General features: G+C 44.9%; 1 protein-coding gene across 2 annotated transcripts in view; it reads right to left on the bottom strand.

Annotated features, from left to right (window-relative positions):
* Positions 1–18,352, bottom strand: part of Ttc12 (tetratricopeptide repeat domain 12) — a 44,025-nt gene extending 25,673 nt beyond the window's left edge. Inside the window, exons 1-7 of one of the 2 annotated variants that reach the window (XM_028864874.2) lie at positions 18,250–18,352; positions 16,779–16,851; positions 8,635–8,795; positions 8,094–8,115; positions 7,337–7,414; positions 6,488–6,609; positions 3,379–3,438 (exon numbers count right to left, since the gene is read on the bottom strand). In XM_028864874.2, the coding sequence (XP_028720707.1) occupies positions 3,379–3,438; positions 6,488–6,609; positions 7,337–7,414; positions 8,094–8,115; positions 8,635–8,795; positions 16,779–16,836 (501 nt within the window). In that variant the 5' untranslated portion in view covers positions 16,837–16,851; positions 18,250–18,352. The other variant, XM_037207514.1, reaches the window with a different exon arrangement.
* Between the last annotated feature and the right edge of the window lie 8,800 nt (positions 18,353–27,152).

The raw sequence follows: 27,152 nt of genomic DNA, 5'->3' as shown, positions 1-27,152 counted from the left end.
GGGCGAGAAGGCAAGATGGTATGGAGGTGGCATGCAGTAGTGACCAGAGCATGGAAAGGCCGGGAGATGAGCAAGCAGTCCAGACAGTCACTGGGAAGGAGGGCTGGTGCCAGAAGTCCCGGTGACAGCAGCGGGAAGTGGCATGCAGACATCAGAGCTATATCAAAGAAGGGGCAGCACCAGCCAGATATACGTGATGAGAAGTCAGAAGAGGAGAGATGCCTGGAAGGCATGGAAGTCAGAAGAGGAGAGATGCCTGGAAGGCATGGGCGCCCTGAACAGAAAGAGGGCACGAGGGCAGTTAGCTTGTAGACTTCCTGGGCGAGAGGTGGGGGTGGGGTGGTGCCAAGTCAACCAAGTGGAAACCTAGATGAGGTAGCTGAGATGGAGCTGGAGCAGGGGAAGCATGTCTGAAAGCTATTTGCATAGATGACAGGTGCGTCCATGAGAGGAGATGGGGATCGTGAGAGGAGATGAGGACCTTTGAGGGCACAGCTGTAGAGAAAAGGAGGTGGGAAGCAGAGCGGTGAACAGAGCGAATTCACAAAGGATGACATCCAGGAAACCGAAAAGGAGTGGCCAAGGGGAAGAGAAGATGCTCTCCACTTCTGCTCACGAGAACAAATATTCAGAGCACATTCATGGCACAATACCAGGGCTATACAATTGGGGCGTGCAGGTCTATAAACCTAAGACCATGACCTATACGGGTGTGGCATAGAGAAATGGATATAGCTTGACATCACCTTCCTCCTCCACCCACAAAGAGCAGCTAATAGATCTTCTTACGGCTGGACCTGTCCAGTCTAACCAAGAGCCTCCTGTCACATGTATTTATTCCAATGAACCCCCACACTCTCTTTGAAGGAGTGGGGCCTTCAAAGCGGGATGGATTTCACTGTGCAGGACGTGTGCTGCTGACGATGACATGCACCTGCTCCTAATTGAAAACAGCTTTGCTGCCCTTATCTTTGACGAGGAACATCAGTCCTGAAATATCACTTGGTCTGGTCTCTTCCAATTTAAAAGTGTCAAAAGAGTGTTAAACTGGCACAAAAGTCCCCATTAATAATAGAATGCCAGAGTATTCGCTACTGAGATTTTAAAGAGAGCGAACCGGTTCTTGGAAGTCGAGGCTTCCACAAAGAGGGAAATCACCAGTTTTCAAGTTCCTTTTGAGTCGACCCAAACCTCTTCTGCTGGGAGCCTCACTGGACATTTAACAAGACTGGTCTCCCAGTGCCAGCGGGTATTTTAGTGCCAGCTGCAGGGGCCCGCTCTGCTTTGGTGTTGCCATTAAGTTAATTATGCTGAGCGTCTTTCAACGTTTGGGCAGAGGCCAGTGTGTTGGCCTGGGTCAGCACTGGGTGGGTCTACCTCTTTGGTCCTTGACTGATTAGAAAAGACAGTCTGGAGGTCCTTTGAGGAGATCCTGTTTCTTTCTCAGAAAGGAATGGGATCAGTTCCCAAGGACCGTAGGGTTTAGAGTTTCCCAGCAGGAGCTTTTTACAGTAGATAGTTCAGAGTACAGGCTTACAGTCAATGTGGCCACTGGCTTTGTGATTCTGAGCAAATCGCTTAATTCATCCCTGAGGCTTCATCTTTTGGTCAGAAAAACTGTGGAAACCAGTGGCACCGAACAGAATATATGCTGTGAGCCTGCAGCAAATGATGTTTTTTGCTGTTACCATTGGAACAGCCAAGGAAAACATCCTGGGCTCTCTTTTCTCCTCATGACTGGTGACAGAAAAAGAAACTGGGAGCAAACAAGGTGATGGTGTGGGTGAGCACGTCCATGCTGGAGGTACGACGCTGGCATCAGCATGGGGTCGCTCCCATGATTGCAAGACCAGTGTGACAGAGCAGTGTTTCCCCCACACTGTGCCTTCTGAAGGGTAGCACAGTCAGGTGCTTTGGGGGACCTGCAGGTTCACACGTGCTTTATGAACCAATGGAATCCAGGGTAGTTTTCTAATTCACTCCCATTTCCTTTGCGTATGCCCTCAATAATAAAAAACAGGCAAGAGAGCCATCGAGATGGCTCAGCAGCTAAAGGCATTTGTCACACAAGCCTGGTGACAGAAGTCTAATCTCTGGGACCCACCTAAAGGTAGAAGGATGAAACCAACTCCAGAGACATCCTCTGACTTCTATCCATGTGCTATGACATGCACACCTACACATGTCATACACACACACACACACACACACACACACACACACACACACACACACAGATAAAAATTTAGAGATTATCAAGAGTATACGGCTAGTATGTGGCTGTGGATGTGAACTCCTGATTTAGGCCATGGTCATTGGGTGAAGCTAAGTGTACTGTCCTGGAGGTGGGTAGGAGGATGGCAGGTTCAGAGCTAGACCAGTGAGACCTTGTCTCAAAATATAAAAGGCTTGGGGAGGTGGCTAACTGGTGAGATTCTTGTCTAATATGTGAAAAGCCCTAGGATAGAGAGAGTGAGGACTAGAGCTGGATCGAGCGAGCGAGAGGGACAGAGAGATAGAGACAGAGACAGTGAGATAAGACAGAAATAGAGAGACAGAGAGGGAGACAGAGATAGGTTCATATTTTTATGGAGTGCCACATAAAATCTGCAAGCAGTTTAAAGATGAAAATGCTTCTTGTTTCTAGACCCTTTGTGGGGCTCGTGTATGCTTTCCTCTGAGAAGAGTTGTTTGGGTAATTTTTTTTAAAGGCCCATGTGACCAAGTAAGATAGGGGAGCTTGGATTTAGGGTTATTTAAACAGTTAGCTGTCAGAAATACTGTTCACAAGGACTGATTGTGGCACCCAGGAGCTGAGCAGTTCCTGCTTCCCTGAACCTTGTATGCTTTGGGAGGGAACAGGAAGCAAAGCATTGTGCGTGTGCCCGAGCCTGACCCAAGGGGAAAAATACCATTTATACTTCTGCTATCCCTCCACAAATGGAAGAGGGTATAATCTACTTCCAAATGATTGCAACTGAAAGGGAAAGGCCCAGACTGAAGAGGAAGATGCCATTGTAGAAACTGGCTCTTGCGGCTGGTCCTGGAGGAGAGGAAATGATGTTTCCGCTATGACATGAGTAAAGCATTTAACAGTACCAAGTGAAGAGTGAGCTGGTGCAACACAAAACTTTCAAAGACTCATGGCGACAGCATCTCTGGAGTGCATGTATGAGCTAGGCACACTGTGTGCATTGTTACGATCCTCACAGCAACTCTATTCCATCCCATTTTATAGATGGGGAAACTGGGGCTCTCTTTGGAGGTTATACCCTTCAGATGACACAAAGGGAGCTGCTTTCTGGGCGCTTTCAGAATTCAGAGGCGGGGCCCAAGCAAACCCAATACTGTCAGGTGGGAATGGAAATAGTCTCTCACCTTCAGGGCCCAGTCACAATCCACGAGGGCCTTCTCATACTCCCCGAGTTTTATATAAGCCTGAAATGACACAAATAACCGATACTCAGACACAATCTATCAAGGAGTCGTTAGTTAGTGCAGAGAGAGCAGCTGATATCGGCAAGTAAAGAAAGAACAGAAAACGGATTTGAGGACATGGGGAAAGCTCGGAACCTTATTCATAGGTGGAAGGTACAAATGATGCAGTCATTATGGAAACCCATCTGGAGGATCCTCTGAAAATCACCGAATGACCCAGCTATAACATTTCTAGGCACTTACCCCAAGGACTCCACAGCCTACCACAGGGATACTTGCCTGCACATTTAGCAAGGAGATGGAACCAGCCTAGATGTCTATCAACATATAAATGGGTAATAAAAATGTGATTACAGATACACAATGGGATTCTGTTCGACCATAAAGTAACATGGAGTTTACAGAGAAATTGATAGGTCTGGGAATAAGTAAAAGGGGTAAAAAGACAAATACCACGTATTCTCTCTCAAATGTGGATCCTAGCTTTAAATGTATGTGTGTATGCATAAGTATGGGTACAGGTCATGTAGCCAGAGCCATTTTTTGAAGTAATTAATATTTACTAATAATGAAAATGGGAGAGAGATAAAGAATATATTCATATACATTTTTTTTTCTTTCGGAAAGTTCCAGAAGAAACAGTAATGGTCATCCCATGTAAGAAAAATTGAGCTCCAGGAAAAGTGATTTTCTAGGGTCTCATCAGTCACCAAGAACAAAGCTAGGTTTACTCATGATTCAAACTTTCTCCAGGGATTGTGACATTCTTAGCAATAAGATGAGCTATTTCCATGAAAAAGCCAGCTCTAGGTGTAACTCTTGGGGAATCAAAGCATGCAGCCCAGGCAAGAGAGGAGCAGGCAGCAGCTGGCTCCTGGGTTTCTGCAGTACAGCTCCACTCCCTCTTCCGGTCTTGAGGTGCACTTGGAAATCATAAGGGAGGGAGAGTCAGCATCGTTCTAGATATCCTCCTATTGACTAGTACAGTGACCATGATCTTCTGGCACTGTGAGTTAAGGTCCAAACAACCCTGAAGATGTCATCGCGGACTTCAACAATTTATCTTTTTCCTTCCTTTGCTTTCTTTTAAGACTTGCGTTTGACACCCTGTGTCGTCTCCATCCTTGTTTGCTTTTCCCTATTTTCAGAAGAGCTAGTTTTCCTATAAGGCAATTCAATTCCAGGTTTATCCAGCGAGCACCGGCAGTCTTGATTCTAACATTAGCTGTAGGGAGAAACAAAGGCCACGAGGGGGTAGACTCTTCTTCTTCTCTTTAGCAAGCAATATTCGATTCCAGGCACCTTATTGTTTTCTAGCAGTGCGTGTACACAGTAGAGGCAATTTAAAAATAGTCAGTGGTTCGAGTGAGTCCTAATACCAGGCAGCATGTTCTGTGGGTATCTGCCTCAGAATGCATGCTCTGAGAGAGAGAGAGAGAGAGAGAGAGAGAGAGAGAGAGAGAGAGAGAGAGAGAGAGAGAGAGAGCTGGAAGAGATTGCTTCCCCAGAGCTTTTTCCCTGTGCTTCCTTATATTTATCCACGGCCACTCTTAATGTGATTCATATGACTAATCAAAGGGTGACTTAAAACTGAACACAGTAAAAATTCAACTAATTTAGAGGAATGGGGGGGGGGGATGGACAACCTGCACTAGATACAAGTCTGAATTACACAACATTTTAAAAGCAATTCAACTTCATTGCTTTCTAATCACTTCAGGGTAACTAGCCTGAATGAGCATCAGTAGATAAATATTTTCTAAGACAAAATCTGGTGCCGACTAAGAAGGAAAAGGAATCATTGTATTGATGTGCTTACACTTAAATGATTCTTCTGAATTCTTTAAATGCACTTACGGCTCCAGTGTTACGTAAGTAATGGGATATTGGCTAGCTGTGTGTGACAGAGCATTAGGGGGGAAATAGATGGCAGGCATTGTCCTTAATAACTTCATATTTATAATCTTGTTAGGGCAATGAGATGGGCACTGCTAAAGCGACTTCTGGCCATCTTTTTTTTATGGACTTGCTTCCTTATAACAAGTTTTTTGCCACAAATGAGGGTTCGAACAGACACCTGGGCTCTAGTCAGATGTATGCAAACTGCTGAGGTAACGAGGTTGTGTCGCTCTTGGATTCACTCGTCCTTAAATCAGTGTCACTCAGCAGACTCCTCAGTCTTCCAGTGTCCTGTGTCTTCCTTTGAACACTTCTCATCCACAAAGTCCACATGGGCATTCTCGAGTTACAGAGATTGGAGTTGACGAGGGCTCCGTGGCTGCCTCCCTCTCTGGTAAACGACATGGCATCAAGTCTGTCTCACAGAGATCCTGCTGACAGGCCCTGTCTGTCATGGGATCACGTCCATGAATCTGCCACTCCAAACTTCACTGTATCTCAAAGATAAGGTTACTAGTGATGGTTTTCTTCGTTTCAAATGATAGATATCAGCCTCCTGCCTTCGTTAAGCAGCAGGTAAGACAGAGCGGGGTGAGGGTGGGGGGAAGTTATGCCTGGTGTTTGGAGAAACTGAGGTTTCCTGTGAAATAAACCTGAGGGGGAAGGGCTTCAGAAACTCTGAATTCCTGAGGAAGCTGGCTGTAGGCTACCCAATCACGGAAACAAAATGCACGTTTGATAAAAACGAGCAGAAAAATAACTAAGTTAACAGCCTTCCAGAGTCCACCGAAAACACCAAGGTGGCAGAATCCAAGTTCTCATGGGCCATTTCAGCCTCATAGTTTCTCCTTCATCCACATGGGATAAAGTGCCTGGTCATCATGAGTGGTATGCAGGAGCCAACTTGCATGGTGGAGAAAGCTGGTTATATATGGCTCTCCCCAGACCTGGTCACACAGGTGACTGAAGACTGATTATGGCAAGTATTTATACCATGGAAATTGGCACATGTAACGTAAGACCACAAGAGCTGGTTGGTATACATTTACCAGCCCACCAACCACACTATCTACCTTCGTCTTTGTTTTGACAGGCTTCCCAGAACCTGTTCTCTAAGTGGTCACTGTGGATCCTGGCATGGGTCACCTACCTGAGCTCGGTTGGTGTACAGCACTTGCATGTCCTTCAGCTTCCCCAAACCCTCACTGTAGTAGAGGATGGCTGTTTCATAGTCGCCCTTGATGAAAGCTTCATTCCCCTTTTCCTTTAGGGCTGGGAGAATAAAAGGCAGACAGTGAGCCCTCATCATATGTCAGAAGGTCCTTCTAGATTGCAGGTTTTCCAGTCCAATGCATGGCCACTTATTTTATCTGCAGTTATTTGAGGTCTAATTTCTTTAAGTATTTTTTCCCCTTCAAGTCTGTGCCGAGTTTTCTAAGCGGTTCCTCGGAGACATGATATGATATAGAGGCTTATATCCACTCTTCTCAATTTCATTAACTCTTGACCAAGGCAAGTGTCTCCATAATCTTCTAGCAAATATAGAGTGGGCAAGATCTGCATTACACATACCATACACATACTCTGGATATTCACACACCCAGCCCCAAAGATAACACATCTCTTTATCAATTTTCACTTATTTCATCCACCCTTTTTCCCATTTCACTTTTCTTTCTGATTATACCTTTAGCCCAGGCTAGCCTCCCTTCTTTCCTACTTCCCAAGCACCATTTGGAAATCTGACTAGCTCAGTCTACCTGGGGGTGCTGACTGAAGCTATGTCCTGCTGATTGCGTGTTGAGTAAGAACAAATAGACGACCAATGTCTGCCTGGTCAGGTCCTCTGGCTGCCAGTCCATTGTGAACCACCTCCCTCAGCCCCCCCCCCCACACACACACCAGAGCTCAATGTCCTCACGCATCAGCACACAGACTTTCATGGGCTCTTTCCAGCTCGAGTCATCCTAGCTATTGAAATGTTAGGGCCGACAATTACCATCTGCTAGGATTCTGCTTTCCCGTCTTCTCTTGGCTCGTTCCTTTGCATCCTTCTCCACGGATGCCAAGAAGGCCTCTGACAGCCGAGCAGTTTACAGCATTTAAAAAAAAAAGCCAGATACTCCAATTAGTCCTTCAGTTTCTATTCCAAAGGAAGTCACTGTGGGACTTTGCAGCTGTACTTTTAATGCATACATACGCAGGCACACACATGAATGCACATAAACACACACAAGTACACGTAATTCTGAGGTAGCTAAAGTGTCACTCTCTTAATTTGACATTAAATGCTAACCTGTGCTAGCATATTATGCGTGATGGCTATGTCTATGCTTCAGATTGGAACTATGTCTTTTAAAAGAGTTTTTCCTCTGAAGAGAGACCTTTTTTGTTGTTGTTCTATTTAGCATAATGAGCCTCAGAGCCGAGCAACACAGAAAATATCAGCATCCCCTGGGCAGTGAAGGGTAAATCGGATATAAGGAATAACTAAATTCAGTTTACAAAAGATTGGCCGGGAGAAAACAAAGACAAGAAACCAAAAACCAGGAAGGCCTCTGGATGCTGCCTCTTCAGACCATAGCACCAGACCTGGGTGATGGACCAGCAGGGTTTTGTTTATGGGTTGTTTGTAGCCCAGAGGCTTTAATTTAAGGGTCTGGAAGTTACATTCTATTAAAAAAAAAAAACAAAAAAAACAAAAAAACTGACCCTAAATGAATAAAACATATTGGAAAGAGAGATGTTGTCCTTACCTGGGTTCATTTCATCTGTGTTCTGCAGGACACAGGTTATCATAAAAACAAAGAAACAAATTTGAAAACTCAGTCTCTAGCAAATGTGATTATAAGCCAAGAGAACAAGGCAACTGCAAATGAGGAGTCAGGCCTTTTCCTTTCCCCACCAATACTGATGGCTCCAAAATGTAAGGGGCTTGCTTTAAAGCTGGAGATGGAACTGTGGGCACAATTCTGGGCCTGATCCTGTAGAATCAAGATGGCCCAAGTCAAGGGACCTTCCCCCTCCCAACTGGTGACTGTGTTAGAAATACGAATTGGTAGAACATATGAGTTTAGAAGTACAGCCTAAACACAACACTCAAGCTCACAGGGTGGAGAGGTTGAGTCTTCACTAAAGGCAGAGAACAAAGTACCCATAAAGCTTCTACTTTCCATACGGAAAACAGATTTAGCAAGCCTGAGAAACAACACTGTTCCAGCTTCATTGGGCAGTCTGAGATCACACCAGGCCTCCTGACTGAATCTACTTATATCACTCCACAGCAGAAAGGGAAACCTCGGGTGCTTGTGGGGGACTGATCGTGGTCTTGTTCAAGGTGGTCCTGCATCCGTCCTCCTCTGGATCTCTCTCCATCAGCAGCAGTCTCTTTTCCGTCTCCAGGACTGCTTTCTGCTGGATGATGGGATCATCGGAATTCATCTCTTGAATTAAATTGGCTAGAGGAGAAAACACATGTAACTCAATCAAACAAGGTCTTCAAAAGGAAAGCCTCCATCCGTTGGAAAGGATGGTGTTGAAAATTAATAAGGACAGTCTTTTTTTTTTTCTGAGACAGGGTTTCTCTGTGTAGCTTTGCGCCTTTCCTGGAACTCACTTTGGAGACCAGGCTGGCCTCGAACTCACAGAGATCCGCCTGCCTCTGCCTCCCGAGTGCTGGGATCAAAGGTGTGCGCCACCACCGCCCAGCAAGGACAGTCTTAAGATGAGAGAAGAAGGTAATAGGAAGCCCAGTGAGTCATTAGGACTAATATGAAACAATTAAGAAAAACATTTGTTTTTCCTTGGGTGGAAGAGGAACAAATGGCAAAATAATTTAATACTGGGCTTCAAGGAATAGTTTTAAAGCACTATTTGTCACAGTGGTAATTTATGGATAGCTTATTTGGAGTTGTGTATTTTGCTGAATATTAGAGAAAAATGATGAATAAAAATTATCCCTTTGTTTGGTTTGAAAAGCTTGTGATCTTGCGTGGGAGACAAGCATAACACAGGCAGCTTTGAGATTCACAAAACAACAGCCCTCAGCTGCCTCCCTGCCTCTCTTTACTGCACTGTCTACCCAGATTGGCAGTCATGGACTGTCACTCAGAGGCATTGCTCTGCTCTGCCCTCCCAGCCCACCTACCAGATGAATCTGTTCACCTCACTCCAATTTCAGATCACTCTAACTATCCATATCCAGCAGCCTTGACCAGGGATGGTGAATACTGATGGAGAAGGATGGGTAAATACCTGGGGAAACTGGTCCCAGTTTGATTGGACTGTAAGTGATCCAAGCAATCCTACTATGTCAGCCCAGGGCAGGCAGTCTTTTATTCTCTCAAAGAGTTTCAAGTTTGGGGCAACCGAAATCTGATCATTCCAAATAGAGGGCATCACTTATTCGTTCAAAGAGGGAAGGGATAGCATCAGGGATGAGCTCTTTTAAGGTCATGTTGTCAAACTCACACAGCAGTGCACATCTGCATCCATCTTTGGTTCTCACCACAGAGGGATGCTGTCTCTCTTGTATGAGGTTTGAACTTCTGCTTGTACAAGTCATGTGACCAATGCAGATTCAAGGGGTTGAGAAACATATTCTACTCTGGAAGCAAAGAAAATCATCTGTGGCCAGTTTTGCTATCTACCTGAACATACTGTATACATGGTTTTGTTAAATGTGCATTATTGTGAGGCCTACTTTTTTTTTTTTTTTTGGTTTTTCGAGACAGGGTTTCTCTGTGTAGCTTTGCGCCTTTCCTGGAGCTCACTTGATAGCCCAGGCTGGCCTCGAACTCACGGAGATCCGCCTGCCTCTGCCTCCCGAGTGCTGGGATTAAAGGCGTGCGCCACCAACGCCCGGCAAGTGAGGCCTACTTTTTATGTGTAATATGCTTAGGAGATTTTGCATGGTACCTGTGGTCCCAAATAGTTTGGACACTATGAGTCAAGGGTAATCCAATTTAGTATTGATAAATATTCATGTGGATTATTTTTTTTTATGTTTCAGACAGTAGATAAATGCTGAGTTGAATACCTATATGTGCATGCTATATATTCCTGAGGATATGACTATGTCAACTTTTACACCTATAAGTAGTTTATAAGAAAGTTTCTAGGCTGACCAAATGGCTAAGTAGATAAAGGTGCCTGCTTACAAGGCTGACTGCCTGGATTCCATCCCTGAGATCCACAGAGTGAAAGGAAGGAACTATTCTGAAAGTTGCCCTCGGACCTACACACATGCATGCACACCCCCTCTCCCTGGTAAACAAATAAGTGTCATTATAAGATGATCTCATGATGAAACCCTATACCTTGTAAAGCTAACCAAAAATTTTCATGAAATAAATGGAAAAATAAGTCCAAAGAAAGAAAGGAAGAAGATAATAAATAAACACAAAGAAAGAGGCTGCACTCCTTCACATTGTTGTCAACACTGGCTATTGTCAGACTCTTAAAGTTGTTGCTACCGTAATGAATGAGATTGGAATCTCATTAACATGTTATTTTTCACTTTGCTGATTATGATTGGGACTGAATATCTTATTAGTTTGTGGGCCATTTAGATTTATTCTTCTATGACATGCCTATTCTTATCCTTGGCCCATTTTCTCCTGGGTCATTAATCCCCTTTGCATTGATTTCAGTGACTTCTCTATAAATTCTGGACTGGTCACATGGGTTTTTAAAAATCTCCTTGGGTACAATGTCTTTTCATTTGTTTGTATGCAGGCTTGGATTGTTCTAACATGTTCTTCCAGCCTCTGTGGGCACCTGCATACACATTCACACAGACACACATACAAATCCATCTGTAGTTTAGTTATTTTCTTTCCTGGCCACTGCAGCAGAGATTTTCGTAGACTTGCACCTTGTGCAGGGTAGGAACGCAGCTTGCTGAGGATGAAGAGTCACTGCCTTTCCCGCTGTGGGTCTGGTCTTCCCTGTTACAGATGTGAAATCTGGTCTATGGTCCTCATTCCTTTCTGCTGCTCTGCTTGTACTTTCCAGCACACTCACACCCTCATACGGATCACTACCAGCTTTTTTGTTGGTGGGTTTGTTGGCGTTAAATCTCAAACAGTGGAGAGTTAGCGCACCATTTCTTCCTGTGAAATTTTCCTCGTCCTTATTGGCTCTTTGCCCTTCCACATGGACTTTTAAGCCAATTTATTGAATTTGAACAAAAACCTCTTTTGGGATTTTTGATTTAAACTAATCGTGCAAAAGAATTTGAGGACAACTGTTGTCTTTGCCAAATAATATCCGAGAAAAAAAATACCTGTCATTTTACACACAGGCGTTCTCTTACGTCTGTTAATACAACCTGCTGCCCTTGATGAGATCCTAACTCAATTAGCTTCTCCTTAACATCCTTCCTCAGGGCTGGGATCTCATCAAGGGCGGCAGGCTGCAGTAGTTGTCTCCTTAGGTTTCTCAGAGGTGAGGCTGTCTGTTAGGCCTTCCACGTCTTTGATGACTTCTACGGTTTTTACTAGTTGGTTTTAACACCGATTTGATGGCTGTGCTGCAGGGGTGGGTGAGGTAGGTGAATGTGTGGGTGCCGCAGAGGTCAAAGGACTCTGGGGGTTGGTTCTCTCCTCTCACCAGGTGGGTTCTGAGGCTAGAACTCCGGGGATCGGACGGACCATCAGACTTGGCAGCAAGCACCTCTACCCACCGAGTCGCCCTTAGGCTTCTCTTGAACAGTTTCCAAGAGTACCGGGCAAATGTTCCGCAGAGTGTCTTTCTAGCTGGGTTTATTTGGCGTGTTTCTCATGGCTAGTCTCGGGCTATGGCACTAGGGAAGAGACAAGAGCTGAGCATTTTAGGGTCCATGCTGTCACTATGATTCACGATGATGATAACGGTGACCCTTTGTGGAGGCTGTGTTTGCCAGCTTCTATCTACTGTGGAGTTACTTTCCATACCGCATGCTTCGCAAGCAGGCCTTAATGAATCGCTCACTTGAGGGGAGGAGAGGTACGGTTCACCTCCCCGGAGGAAACACAAGTTATAAAGAATTCACCTAGGAGGAGATTTGTTTTTATTCATTCACCTACTTACTTACCCAATCTCATTCACATCAGTGTGAATTCATGGATATTTATTTTCTACTTTGGATTATAATGTAAAACTATGTTGTTTATTCCGCTGCTCATATTGTCCCTGTTTTCCCCACCAGGAGCTCTTTCAATTAAATTTTTATAATTTTCTCCAGGAAGATCTTAAATATATTTTGACGGATTTATTTTCATATTTAAATGCAATATTCCTGAGGCTAAAATGCAGAAATCTCATTTCAAGGTATGGATACAAAGGAAATAAAATCAGTCTATGCAGAGTTATCAGCACTCCCACATTCATTAGCGTTATTCCCTGTAGGAACAGAGGATCACTAAGACACAAGACCAAGAAAATGGTGCCTGCTCCCCAACTCCTAGAAGCAGGGTAGAATGGCGGTCACAGAGAGGTTGTTTGGGGCTGGAGAACAAAGAGTACAAGGCAGGTTGTAGTCAGACAAGAGGAATGTACACCACCATTGTACTACCCAGAGTGATGAACTACAGTGAAAATCATGTCCTGTACACTTGATAATTGCTAGGAGGGTAGACCTTTAATGTACTCACCAAAAGAGGTGTCAGGTATGTCCTCTGACAGGTTAATTTTATTGACTTAATTAGTTCATAATATATAAAAAATATGACATATATGATAAATATGTATAATTTTGTTAAATAAAACTTAGTAAGGCTTTTGTTTTAAAGTCCATTTTGTATGATATTTAATGTTTGGTATCTACTTTCTTTGCATAGTACTTGCTTGGTAAATATTTCTACCTTTTTAAGCACTCAATCTACCTCTGTCTTATAGATGTGTCTCTCTAGGCTCAAGCCTAAAGGCTATTGCACACTGAAGATTCTCTGGGATGTCTTACTCATTAAACTTGACATGCCTGTCTTTCTTCTAAGTTGGTTCTGCTTCAAATGCCCCCATCTCAGTAAATCACTGGCCTCCGACACATCACTCAACTCTCAGGACATATCCATGAGTTCTCATTCTCTCTCAGCCCCCGCCCCCGCCCCCAGCCAAGGACACTAAAGCTTATCAAGAATAACTTCTAAGTGTATTTCTATTCTGTACTGTCTCTATCCCGCTGCCTCAACTCTGAGCCCAGCTGATGGCTTCTACCCCTGTACTCCTTGGGAACAGCCTTATGGACTGCCCCTCTGCACTGTATCCCCCCCCCCACTCTAGTCTACATCCCACTGCCAGCACAGGGATTCTCCTAAGACATCGCTGCTCCTGTTCTAAGGATTCCCCTTGCAGGGTCTCTGGAGCATTGCTCTTGGTAAGTGTGAGCTCTTGGCTGCGTCTTCCCTGGCTGCCCTCTTCTGGACTCTCCTCCCTTTGGTGGGACCTTCCCTCTTTGCTGACATCTCTGCATCCCTTCAGGCCTTTTCAGTCCTTCTCTTTCTAAGAAGCACCACACTGTCTCCTTAGCACCCAGATTTCCCATCTTCTCACTTCCCAACTAGAACATTCCTTCACATCCGCCAGAAGGGTCAACTCCTAATGGCCCTTTAGATTTTATATTTAAGTGTCACTTCCTGAGAGAAATTTTGACGGCTGCTATAGGTTAGAATGCATACACTCCTCCATGTCTGTGCTGAAGCCCTGCACCTCAATATGACTGCACTTGGCCCTCGACTAAGTGACATTGTAAGAGTGGGCTCCATTCCAATAGGACTAGTGTTTTTATAAGAATATGTTCAGAGGGGTCTTTGTGAACAGAGTCACATCGACCTGGGTTCTGCTTCAGGGACATCTTTAGGAGTCAGCACCTTGGACAAAGAAAGGCATCAAGAATATAACGAAGACCTGCAAAACTGCCTGCTTTGATAGCCACTCACCCAACCAGAACCAGACTCAGAACTACTCGGACTTCCATGTCTGGAAGGAGGCTACGGCTAAGGAAAGTTTGTGAGTGGTACACAGCTGTGTGAGCGCAAGCCCCACGGCTCCATGTCCTGGTTCTCAGCCTGGGACAATGGCCAAGCAGAAGGTACCTTTCCCAGGAAGATCTGACTTGGCTCTGAGCACCTCTACTTGGCTCTCTCTGGGTAGTAAAAGGGGATTTCAGTACATGATGGTCTTTACTCGTTGGAAAAGAAAAAAAATCCCCCAAAGAAGGTAGACAGAAAAGGCTAGGCTCCATTGGTAAAGTGCTTGCCAACACACACATTGGATCTAAGTCTGATCCTCAAGACCCTTAAAAAAAACTGGATGTGGTAGTCCATCTCTAATTCCAGTGCTGGGGAGGCAGACACAGGAGGATCCTTGGGGGCTTGGGGTCAGGGATTGTAGCCTAATTGATGAGTCCCAGGTCCCAGTGAGAAACCCTATCTAAAAGAAAAAAATCAAAATAGATATGTGCATTTTCATACTCGTGAACAAGAACACATACCTATCTGTATAAACACACACACACACACACACACACACACACACACGACATATACTGTAATTACACAATGAAAATTGGCCTTCTACAAGTCAGATACAGAGATCTAAGGAAAAACCAATCCTGTCAACCCTTTGTCCTTACAGTTGAGTTTCAAGAACAGTGATAAAATAGATTTCCCCTGTTTAATTCACCTAGTCACTGGTATTTTCTGATAACAGTTCTATCAGTCTAAACTGGGTCAGATTCTTCTGCACTTTTCAACTCTCTCCTTCTCCCACATATCACCTTGAAATTATTTCTTTATCATTTGTTTTCCCACTAACTTACAGATATCATAAAGAAAAGTGATTCTTTCATGTTGTGTAGTACTTAGTAATAATACACAGAAGGAGCCTGAGGAATGGATACATAGACTCTACATGCATGTAGCCATTTAAACTTAGTCTAAAAATGCAATAGGATTAGCAATTTGATCACCTTCCCACTACTCAGAGTGTCTTAAGAGTTTTTACCACAGTGACCAATTGGAACATTGTAGAAAATTCAATTGCATGATGCTGATATAAATAGTACCTGGGTAAACCGAGAATGAATAAACACTAGACAGGGAAAGAAAGATGAGGGAATGACAAAATCAAGTGCAGAGATGGAACACCAGAGTATGGGGAGCAGACTACAAGCAGCTTATTGCTGCTCAAGCTTGAGGTGTAGAGAGGGTTCACGGAGGAGGTCATGTGAGGGCTTCCGCCCAAGGAGAGCTTCTGATTTCTTGTGACTGAGAACACAAGCAGAGAAGTGTCTGGCCAGACCTGCATTTTAGATACATTACCCTGTGGGGAGCGTAGGCCTGGTGGCGATTAGAGGTTGTTAAGCTTCTGCCTAGAGGAACCAGAACCAAGGGCAGCTCAGACAAGATGGACTGGGGGTGGGGCGGGGGGGGGGGGGAAGCCAAACCTGAAGGCTGATTGGATTACAGGGTGTAAAGGTGGGAGGAGTCCCACTGGCTTGTAGATTTGGGGGGTGGCGGTGCCACCAACTGAGACCAGAAACAGACAGCAGAGAGGGGGGAGTTAGATTTGGGAAGGGGAGAGGAGAGAAAGGAAGAGATGATGAATTACTTCTGGACGCATTAAGTTGGAAGCATTTGTGACTTGGAGTACACTTGGCAATTGGCCATAGAGCCTGAGGTGCTGAAAGAAAGGTGGAGAAGCAGTGTAGACTCAAGCAGTGTAGACACCCGCAAACAGATGGGCTCACATGAAGAGACCGTGAGCAGTGTTCCAAGGCCACAGAAGCATTCCAGGAGGGAGCGGAGGAGAGAGGCTGGTGAGGAACACCAAGAACACACAACTGTGTATCCATATGAGGTTGCCCCATTTCTAAATCTGGCTCTTTTAGACTCAAACACGCTGGAGAGGGACGGACTGGTTTGGAATCTCTTCCCTGTGCTGTGTAGGTCCAGAGTACATTCTCTGACGTCGACATCCTACCTGTTTGAGCTTGGGAAGGGTGTCCTTGGCCAGGGGGACAGAAAAGATGACACTCATAAGCCATTCATGTAATTGGCAGGTCTGGAGAGAAAGCCACACACTCCTGCCCCCCTGGCCTACAACAAGAGGGACCCAAATGATCACACAGGCTTTTGGGGGGTCTCAGAAGGGACAGCTAGACTCACTGGTAACATGGAAACACTAGCTCTTGCTGAATGGAAAGGTGCGTGGAGGAAGCGTCAGCCTGAATTTCAGTGAGACCATCACAGCTTCTACGATACCAATTAACAGGCAGAAAAGACTGCCCCAAGGTTGTAACTGAATTCTCAATAGCCTTTCTGTTTAATTTCAATTACACTTTGGTTTTTGAGAGTCATAAACCCGGCAGACAAGCCAGGAGCTAACTTAGAGCCATCAATTCTCTTTACCCACTCCACCTCTCCAAAGCAGAACTCAGTCTAGGATTTACAACTACTTACTGATTTCATCCACATTTTCCAGAAATCTCTGCAAGTCGCTCTCTTCATCATCAGCCATCGCTGACACAAATCTCTAAGGAAGGCAGTATAAATTATGAAATTAATAATAAAACACTAAACAGAACTGTCGGGCTTATTATCTGTCTAAGACTAAGAGCCAAGTGGTTATTACTAAGGCAGATTTGTGTTTGTAAATGTCATGAATAACAGCAGGGTGGGCCATTTTCCTCTGACTGCCATTTAAGGCCAAGGGACACAAATTACTTGTGGCAATACTTCCGGAGTGCTGCCAGCCCTGCCTCTGCTAGGGAAATTGCTCTACAATAATTCCTCCAAAGCCAACATCAACCACTGTAATTTAGGACTCAGATGCACAGGAAGCTGGGAGAGCCGCAGACGGATTGCCAAGGCTCCAGGAGGAGGGTGATGCCCAACTTTGGTCATGACAGGCGTGCCTCGTCTGAAGCTAGGGCCAGGTAGTGCATCAGGTAAGTAGAGAGAGGACTATTTGCATATACGTGTTCACACTTGCTTAAAACCCCTGCCTCTGCCTTGTTTCTGAGGAGGAAGAGATGGCACAAATTGGCAAAAGGTGTCAAAGTACACCAGGGCCTGCTTTCCAGTATCCCTCCCCACCAAAGTACATTGGCTTTATTCCACTTGGATTTGAACATGAAGACTACATGAAAAACTCAATGATACCCAAAGGTTTATCCACACAGCTAAAGATCACCTGAAGCTTGTAAAACATAGATTTCCCCAGCCTTGGCTCACAGTGAGTCTCAGTTCACGTAGGAGCTTCCCTCAGGAATGCACATTTTAAAGACACTATACTGTGGTTCTGACTCGCACATAGGCTTGGTAGTGCTGTCATAAAACATACAGTTATAGGACACATATAAGACAACTATGAATTAGAACTGTGTCACGGGCAATTACCCAGTTTCTCCGTGCATGCTATGGAAACCAAAATGCAAACCCAGAGGACACCACGGGGCTGACTTTAGCAACGGGGATTTGGTGGGTTACTAGTGAGGCTCCCTTATCTAGAAAGCAGCCTTGTATATGGCTCAAACAGTTAACATTCCATGGAAACTCGTCCAAAGGTACGAGGCTAGCACGGACCAGGCGCTTCACGGACAGGGACAGCCAATCTTTCCAGAGCAGAGAACCAAAGTCAGGGGTCAGCAGTTGCGTTGAGCTACAGCTCAGGGGCAGGGCGCAGAGGGGAGAGGGACGCACACCGCGCCCCGCCCTTCGTCCTGCACACCACACGGGAGGGCGGGGACAGCTGCACTGTTGCCTGGCAACCGCTTCCCAGCGTCCTGGCCTTGTGCACTCAGGGTTGGTCCCAGCCTGCAGCGGTTACCTGCCCATCCTCAGGGTCTCAAGCCAGTTGGCCTCTGCTCAACTCTAAGGCCAGGCCCGACTAGTTCCAGGGCAGACCCCAAGACCACCCAGCTAAACTGACCTGCAGCACCCAGGATCGGACAGGAAGTGGAAGTGGAGGGCAAGCTGTGACTGGCCTCTGCTGGGAAGAGGCGGGACCTGGGCGGGGCGGGGCCTCTTGTGATTCTCAGAACGCGCCGCCCAGTTGGAAACTGGGATGTCCCGCCCAGAGCCAGAGACCCAAGCAGCTAAGCGCTGGTCTCTAAAGCAACGCTGATAACAACTCCCTTTCGCTTATGAGGAGCGAGAGGTCTCAGTCCCAATTGGTTTCATATCGTTTACCTACAAAGTCAGAGTATCCATCCAGGTACTTGGGTGTGAGTCCGGTTGTGTTTCATGACCCATGTATGGTCTCCAAGGCAGTAGCGTACTCTCTCTGCTTCTCAATTTTTCTCACATACAAAGTGGAAAAACGGCACTTTCTCATTAGGTTAATATGGTTAAGAGGCCTGGATCCTAACTACAGGAGTAAATAGTAGTATGCAGAGAACCCTAGTAGGATTTAGGAAAGAGTGAGCTTGGGGCACATTCATTCACATTCAAAATACATAGCACACACCTTTAAAGAGATATCACCCCCCCCCGCCCCTCCCCGAGTTATCACTGGGTAATTTTACCGAATGTCTGACAGGAAATGAGGAGTCCCCAGCGGTAGCATTAACCTGGAGGGCAGAGAAGTCTAGGCAGAGCCAGCCACTTCCAACATGGATTGCAAGATTCTACCATCCAAAGCCTCAGATAATAGAAGAGTAACTTGAAGTCTCCATGGGCATGGGGTGCAGAGGCAGTCTAGCCAGAGTACTTACTTGCCAATGGAGAACAGCACAAAGAGGCAGAGATATCGCCTCTTTCTTTTTGATTTAAAAAAAAAATCGAAAATGAATTTTTATACAATATATTTTGATCACGGTTTCCCTTCCCTCATCTCCTTCCTGATCTTCCCCACTGCCTCACCCAATTTCATGCTTCTCTCTTTCAACAGGCAAACAAAAACTAACAAACTAGAATAAAATAAAATAACCCTAAGAAAGGAAAAGCACGAGAAACATACACGTGCGCGCGCGTGCGCGCGCGCGCACACACACACACACACACACACACACACACACCATAAAACACAAAATTGAAAATTGTAATATACAAGCAAAGGACTAGTAAGATTAAAAAATGCCTAAACAAAGCAGTATGAGACCAAAAAAATTCTTCCAAAAAATACCATTGAGCTTGTTTTGTGTGAACCAACTACTGCTGGGCATGGTACCTGCCCTTAAGTGCGATTTTCACCCCCAGTGAAACACAATTGGAGAAAACTAATGCTTTTCTTTTTGTGTGTGTGAGAAATAGCTTCTTGGTTAGGGTTAGGAACTCATGTCCACTTCTGCCTCTCATCTTCCACTGGGACCTCATCTGGCTTGGACCTATACAGGACCTGTGCATGCTGCCAAAGTCTCTGAGTGTTCATTGGTGAATCAAGTCCCGTTGTATGTAGAAGATGATGTTTCCTTTCCCTCTCTCCCATCCCCTCTGGTTCTTACCATCTTTCCACTTTCTCTTCCTCGTAGCACCCTGAGCCCCGAGGGAGAAGTTTGATGAAGACATCCTGTTTAGGACTGAGAGATCAAGATTTCTCACTCTTTGTACATTGTCTAGCTGTGGGTCTCGGTATTTGTTCCCATCTGATGCAGGAGGAAGCTTCTCTGATGATGGCTGAGGGAGACACTGATCTGAATCCAGGTCTGGTGTGTCCACTGGGGATCCCAGGTAGGAAGTGTTTCTAGGTATTGAAGGCTGACACTAAGGAACGGAAATGGGATAGAAGTGGGCAGGGTTCTGAGAGGGTCCACAGGAAGTAGGAAAGCTGGGTCTGCTGAAGGTTCATCAGTGCCCAGAGTGAGAGGACAGGCTCCTGCAAGAAGTCTGTTACAGGGCTGGGGATGAGATTGCCCTGACACATTGTCTGTTACTCCCGGTTAAATCTAGTGTGAACTGATATGGAAGGCACTATTCATTCATCCAGCGAATGTTTTACTAATGGCTGTATCATTTTGTTTTTAAAAATAAGTCCAAATAAACTAAATGTTGCTATGCCTGCATAAGAGAAATGCTGGTACTTTCAGAACACCCAATGACTTTGACATACATCTCTCCCATGGACTCTAAACATTAGAGCACATCTGGAGGGTGATCTTGATTATGTTAATTAAGGTGGGGAGACCTGCTTACTATGGGTGGCATCATTCCCTAAGCTTAGAATCCTGGACTTCTTGAAAGTGGAAAAAGCAAGCTGAGTACCAGCATGCATGAGATCATTGCACTTTTATTTTGACTGCAGTTGGGATGTGACCAGCTGCTTCTAGCTCCTGTTGCCTTGCCTTTCCCACCTTGTACCTTGGACTGTGAGCTAGATAATTCCTTCCCTGAGTCTCTTCTGTCAGGGTGTTTTATAACAGCACAAAGGCAAAACAAACCTCGAGACAAGCTAAAGAATGTGATTTTCCTTAGAGTGAGAAGTTACCTTGTTTTCTTACTTGAAGTCACAATCCAGTGTCCACCCAGAACACTAACCTTTTTACAGAATGTCTCATGCTTCATTTTGTTCACTGAAATGCCTTCTTATTTCTTTACCACAGAAACAGCCACAGACATTGTTGGAAGTGTTCTCAGTGACCAGCTCCCAGGACAGCACGATCCCATGCCTCAGGAAGGGGAAGGGGAAGCTGCTCTGCAGGGCTCTGGGGGAAGAGCAGTTGTCAATAACTGTGGATGCTGGGCAAGTGTAGAGATTACAAGTAGAAGGATGTCTAGAGGCAGGAAATAGTGTGACGTGTATGAAAAAAGAAAACTCTAAGTGGTGAGTCATGAGCTCCAACATGTGGGTGAGGTAGAATTGTCAAGGCCAGAATCCACAGAAAGAACATGGTGCTAGGAAGGGGCAAGGCAGGAGAGTTCGGGTGAGAGGTGATGGGAGTTCCTGGGCAAGCGGCCAGTGGGCTTGGCTGGTGGCGTCTTCCGAAGGCCTTTCCATCTGATGACTTCCTGATGCTGTGGAGCACAGCCCTCCTAGCCGAAGTCCTGTAAACCCACTGTAGTTCTAGACTAAATTCCTTAGGACTGGAGGCTTGGCTGTGTCCGTCTCTGTGTTTCCAGCACCTGGAGCTTGGTTGGAGCTAAATGAGCAAATGCACTCACAGGGACCCCCAAGTATGCTCTTCCTGATGGAAAAAGAATGAGAGTTGACAGTTTGTTTGCAGCAGGCTTCCCAGGGTCATCTGTCCCGAAGAACAAGGGTTATAGCGTCATAGTCACAAGCTACTTTGTGGGGGGGGAGGGTGATTCTTACATATTATAGATCATTGGGCCTTTTTGTTTGTTTTTAACTTGTATGTTTGTTGTTTTTAAAGATGCCACCTTGTTCTGTGGCCCCAGGTGGCCTGAAACTCACTATGTGGCTCAGGTTGTCCTTCAGCTCAAGGCAGCCCTTCTGCTTCTGGGGTTGGGATTGCAGGTGTGCGCCATCAAACCTACCTCAGATTGGTTACGTTAAAATGTCCCAGTTCCTGGGTGACCCTGGAAAGTCAGTCACCTGGCAGTAGAGTCCACTTTTCTCTCCTCCGGGCACGTGTGGGATTTTACTTCTTTGCTGCCGGATGGCTTGATGTGGCCAATGTGGTTACAGAGAATTGAAGTGAGCAGGACTGTGAGAGCCCGCCCCATAGGACTCATGGAAAATGCTCCTCCCCCAACCCAGCACCTAGCCAATGGAGGTTTGAGTTCCTGAGTGAGAGTTAAGGGCACTTTGCCCTTAATGCCTTTGATGGGTGCATATAATGAGTGAGCAAGAGACCTCGTTGATAATGCATCAACATTTGGGGTGAGTTTGTCAGCTCAACAAGACATATGACGTGCCCATCTTGCCTGACTCCACCATCCAGGCTGCCTGTTCTTTATTTGATACTCTGCCCAAATCCAGGGACCCTGTGTGTGAGTCTACGTAGATCAGGATCACTGTTGTTAGATTTGGAGAGGCAATGTCTGTGTGTATTTGCAGCTGTTAACATGGGCAGAGACTTTTTGAAAGCATTAGTGAGCTATATTTAAAAAATGACTTTACTTTTCAACAAACCTAAGTCCCGTGTGTGGGACTTCAGTTTTGTTGTTTATGTCTTCGATAAAAATGGAGGAACATTTGGTTGTCCTCCACTGTATCATAGATCTGGGACTTAGAGATTAATAGAAGCCATCGCTGCTCCCTTTTCCTCAGCTCACTGCCCACCATGCAAACAACCCTAGCTCCTTGATTTGTCTCATCAATTACATTTTACAAGCTTAGAAAAGATTGAAAAAAAAAATCCCCAGCCACATGTAGAATGAAACAAACTACCTAAATGGTGTAGACAAGTCCACCGGAATCCAAGAGCCCAACTATAAGACATCTGTGAGACAAACCATCAGCTGTGGGAGGCAGTCAACTTGCTAACTTTGGCTTCAAGGTTCAGAGAGGAAAGGTCATCAGGGTTTGTTGGGGTCTTTTGTATCCCCAAGGAGAATTACAAAGTCCTGCTTCATTTCTTTCTCTTAAACACGTGTCCTTACAAGGAGAGAAAACAATAAGGAGTGAAAAATTCCTGCCCCTCAGACTCACATCCACCCTTTCCATTCCCACCTTCTGCAGTAATTTCAGGATCCCAAGTCTATGTGTCTGCAGGGGACAAGATTCTCCCTTGAAATTTCTGTGCTGAAGTAATGGCATGGAAAATATTAGCCATGACCACAATAGCGGTCCCGAGAAACACTCTCTGAGTAGCTGTGTGCCAAGCACACATATGACTTAATTTAAATGTTCCGTTTATCGCCGTTTCTCAAGTCAAGAGCACACAGGCCCCAGAGTCTGAAGCTAGTCAGGGGACCAGCAAGACTTGAGCCATGGTCTGTGTCCTCAAAAACACCCCACTTCAACGCCTTCCTCCCATGAACACCTTTGTGGCAGAGAGTGCTGGTTTCGAACTTTTGCAGTCAGCAGCCACCCTGGGAGTTTCCATCTAAGCTTAGGCTTTGCTCCCCAGGTATGTAAAGAAGTCTCGGCCACACTTGTCACAGACAGGTCTAACTTCCTCTCCAAAGGGACATGCCCCCGACTCCATTAAGAAAGTAAGGCATTCCCATCAATGTCTTTCTTTAGAGACTTTTCTGTGGGTCATGAGATTTCCCTGCTAGAAAAGGAAGGGAAATGGGAACTCCCATACCAGATGCGAACATCACCCCCTTCTGCATGTTGTGGACTAGCACTGCCATCTTGTGGACTGAGTGGCTGTGATTAGCTGGTGCCAAGGCAGAAAAAGGCTGTAAGTGCTCAGGTGTTGTATTATTTTTGTGTGTATTTAATGCTAACTAAGCACCTACTGTGTGCACATACCTGGCAAGCTCTTTCTATGTCTGCTTTGCTGAGACTGCTTCTCTGGATAGTGAATTAATGCCAACAGCTCAGGATGCTAAGTTTAACATTGATTACTTGCTTCTTTGAGGTACTAGGTCATTCATCTGCCGGTGACTGCTCTTGCCAAATAAATAAGACACATCAACTTTGTTCACTGGGGTTTTCTCTGCCATCAAAGTGTGCGGGACAACGGCACACAGAGAATCACAGGACTCCATAGTCACACATTGTCCTGATGCAGGCCCCATTTCAGTTGCTATGGGAAACTGGAGACAGGTATTGCTAGTGAGCAGCAACTCTTGCTTTTGCATCTGCAGTTTGATACTATGTTAGAAGCATATGGCAGAAACTTTGTCCCGAGCACCAGTGGTTAGATTCCTCTCCAGTCTTTTGTTTGGGAATTTCTGCAACACTGTCACCATGCTAATGTGTGGTCTTAGGTTACTTAGCCAGTGTAATGTCATCATCACTCCAGCCACATTCTGAGGACCCCTTACTAGGGGCTTACAATGTTTCTCATGATGCTACACAATGATCTCAGGAGATGGTTTCCTGTCCTCTCAACAGCCAACAGCAGAGGCCCCGAGGGATGCTTATGTAGCTTGCCTCTTCAAAGTGTGTGTTCTCTAACCACATTGTTTTCATTATTATTATTCATTATCCTCATATGTTTAAACCAATTTGCTGTGTAGTGCCACACACTCCTGCTCATTAGCACATCGAAGCAGGCCTTCTTCTGTGCATAATATTTACACTTACTCACGTCGCTCAGCCTCTCACCATCTTAGGTCTTCAGATCCCTTTACATTTTTGCAACAGCAGCATCTCGGAGTAGAAGTTTTTTTTTTTTTTTTTTTTTAGTATCCTCGGTTGTTAATATTTCCAAATTGCTCCTCAGTGATTCATAAACATCTGTGCAGTTAACATTCTAACTGGTACCACATGAGGATGTCTGGTCTGGTCCTCACTAGCACTGAGTTTTAATATATATATATATTACATATAAGAGATGATGACTGTTCTGAAGAGTGCACACAGGACAAGTGGATTGTTCTGGGTGGGTTTTGCGTTTACACTGTGTCTGCTTCTCCAAACACTGAGGTTTTCTAGATCCCTCTAGAAGCACAACAGAGAACAGCATGTTCTCACAAAGTGCTTCCTTTCTCTTTGTACAGTCTTGAACTATCTGTGCCATCTGGGAGCCTTTAAACTGTTTTTTTTTTTCTTTTTGTTTTTTTTGAGACAGGGTTTCTCTATAGCTTTGCACCTTTCCTGGAATTCACTTTGTAGCCCAGGCTGGCCTCGAACTCACAGAGATCTGCCTGCCTCTGCCTCCCGAGTGCTGGGATTAAAGGCGTGCGCCACCACCGCCCAGCTAAGCCAGGGTTTCTTAACCTAGGGTCTGAGAGTCAATGAATACAGTTGAGGGTCTCCGAGCTTGATTATAATTATAGAGGATAAAATAGTCCAAATTTTCATTTTCTTAACAATATAACTACTATTTAATTTTTTAATAAGGATGTAGATGTAACCAACAGTCTTATTAAATAAGAAACACAGAATCAATGTAAAAGAGAAAGCCTAGAGGTCAGAGTTCAGAGCTAAAATCTCACCCTTCCTCCTGCGGTGTCCCAGCTTCCCCAAAGAAAGCTATATCCTGTCTGTCCGTCTTTTTATAGTATTTTGTTCTGCCTTCTCATTGGTTGTAAACACAAACACGTGACTGCCTCGTCACTGTCTGTATGTACAGCCCCCCAGGTCTTAAAGGCATATGTCTCCAATGCTGGCTGTATCCCTGAACACACAGAGATCTATGGGATTAAAGGCGTGTGCCACTACCGCCACACTCTTGCTATGGCTAATAGCTCTGACCCCCGGGTAACTTTATTTATTAACATACAATCAAAATCACATTTCAGTACAATTAGAATACCACCACATTTCCCCTTTTCTATTTAAATAAAAAGAAAAAAAAAGCAAAAGGTTATGTGGGATGGTCTGTATGTCAAATTGTTCTGATTGGTCAATAAATAAAACACTGATTGGCCAGTGGCCAGGCAGGAAGTAGGTGGGACAAGGAGAGAGGAGAATTCTGGGAAGCGGAAGACTGAGGAGAGAGACATTGCCAGCCGCCGCCATAACCAGCAGCATGTGAAGACGCCGGTAAGCCACCAGCCATGTGGCAAGGTATAGATTTATGGAAATGGATTAATTTAAGCTGTAAGAATAGTTAGCAAGAAGCCTGCCACGGCCATACAGTTTGTAAGCAATATAAGTCTCTGTGTTTACTTGGTTGGGTCTGAGAGGCTGTGGGACTGGCGAGTGACAAAGATTTGTCCTGACTGTGGGCAAGGCAGGAAAACTCTAGCTACATAAGCATACCATTGAAGTATAGCACTTATTTTATGGTTACTGTAGGTAACAGCCCACTTCACAGCCATGATATTACTTAAGCTCAGCAGCTCAGCATCACAGTGGTTTGTTTGATGTCACAGTAGTCATTCAGCAAGCTGTTAGAACTTGCACATTAATATGCTAATAGGGAAATCTATGTGTTACCATGTGGCAAGTTCCTTTTTAAAACATTTAATAATTGCAAATCAATATGAGTATTTCCCTATTAAATTCTGGGCATTTTATTTTTAAAAGTATATATCAAATTAAAAAATAAAACCACATTTCCAAGAAGAGGTCCATATACATCACATGACTTCCAGTGGGTCAAAGCAGAAAAACCGTTTAGGATACCTTTCTTCTCTTTACAGGGGAATTCTGCAGAATAAATGTGTATACTGCTCACTCTGAGTGTAAAGCCTCTTGGGAGTTTATTGGCCCAAGAGTGATTCAGTTACAAAAAAAGGATAGGAAGGTCATCATTGACTTTATTGTAGGCAGAGTTTTTCGTTGGATTGCCTGCTCCCAAATAACCACTCAGAGTCTTAACATTAATTTTAAGTGTTCAGCCAATAGCTCAGGCTCATTACTAGCTAACTCTTACATTTAAATTAACCCATATTTCTTATGTATGCTTTACCATGTGGCCCAGTACTTTTTCTCAGTAAGGCATGCCCACCTTGTATCTCCTCTGACTCTGCCCGTCTTTTCCTCATCATTCTTAGTTTGGTTTTCCCGCCTAACTTTACCCTGTTCAGCTATTGGCCAGTCAGCTTCTTTATTAAACCAATCACAGTGACAAATCTTCACAGTGTACAAAAGGCTCATTCCACAGCACTTTATAATGAAGATACTTGGCTGAACCATGCTTGCAAGGGACCAAGGTCAACAATACCTCAGTAAGTCATAGTGTTATCACCCTGACATGGTGCTGTGAGAAAGTCACATCACCTGTAGTGTATTTCTCTCTAGAATCTGTGACCCTTGTCAAAGTATAAGGAAACAAAGGAGAAAACCAGAAGCAAAAACATTCTATAGACACCTGACCAATGTCTTCACAGGTGCCAAATTCATGAAAATCAAGAAAAAAAAGAGAG

The sequence above is a fragment of the Peromyscus leucopus genome, chromosome 7, assembly GCF_004664715.2.
Source record: "Peromyscus leucopus breed LL Stock chromosome 7, UCI_PerLeu_2.1, whole genome shotgun sequence".
Classification (NCBI taxonomy): domain Eukaryota; kingdom Metazoa; phylum Chordata; class Mammalia; order Rodentia; family Cricetidae; genus Peromyscus; species Peromyscus leucopus.
The sequence above is the reverse complement of the archived record's forward strand: the minus strand, read 5'-3'. Positions and strand labels throughout refer to the sequence as shown.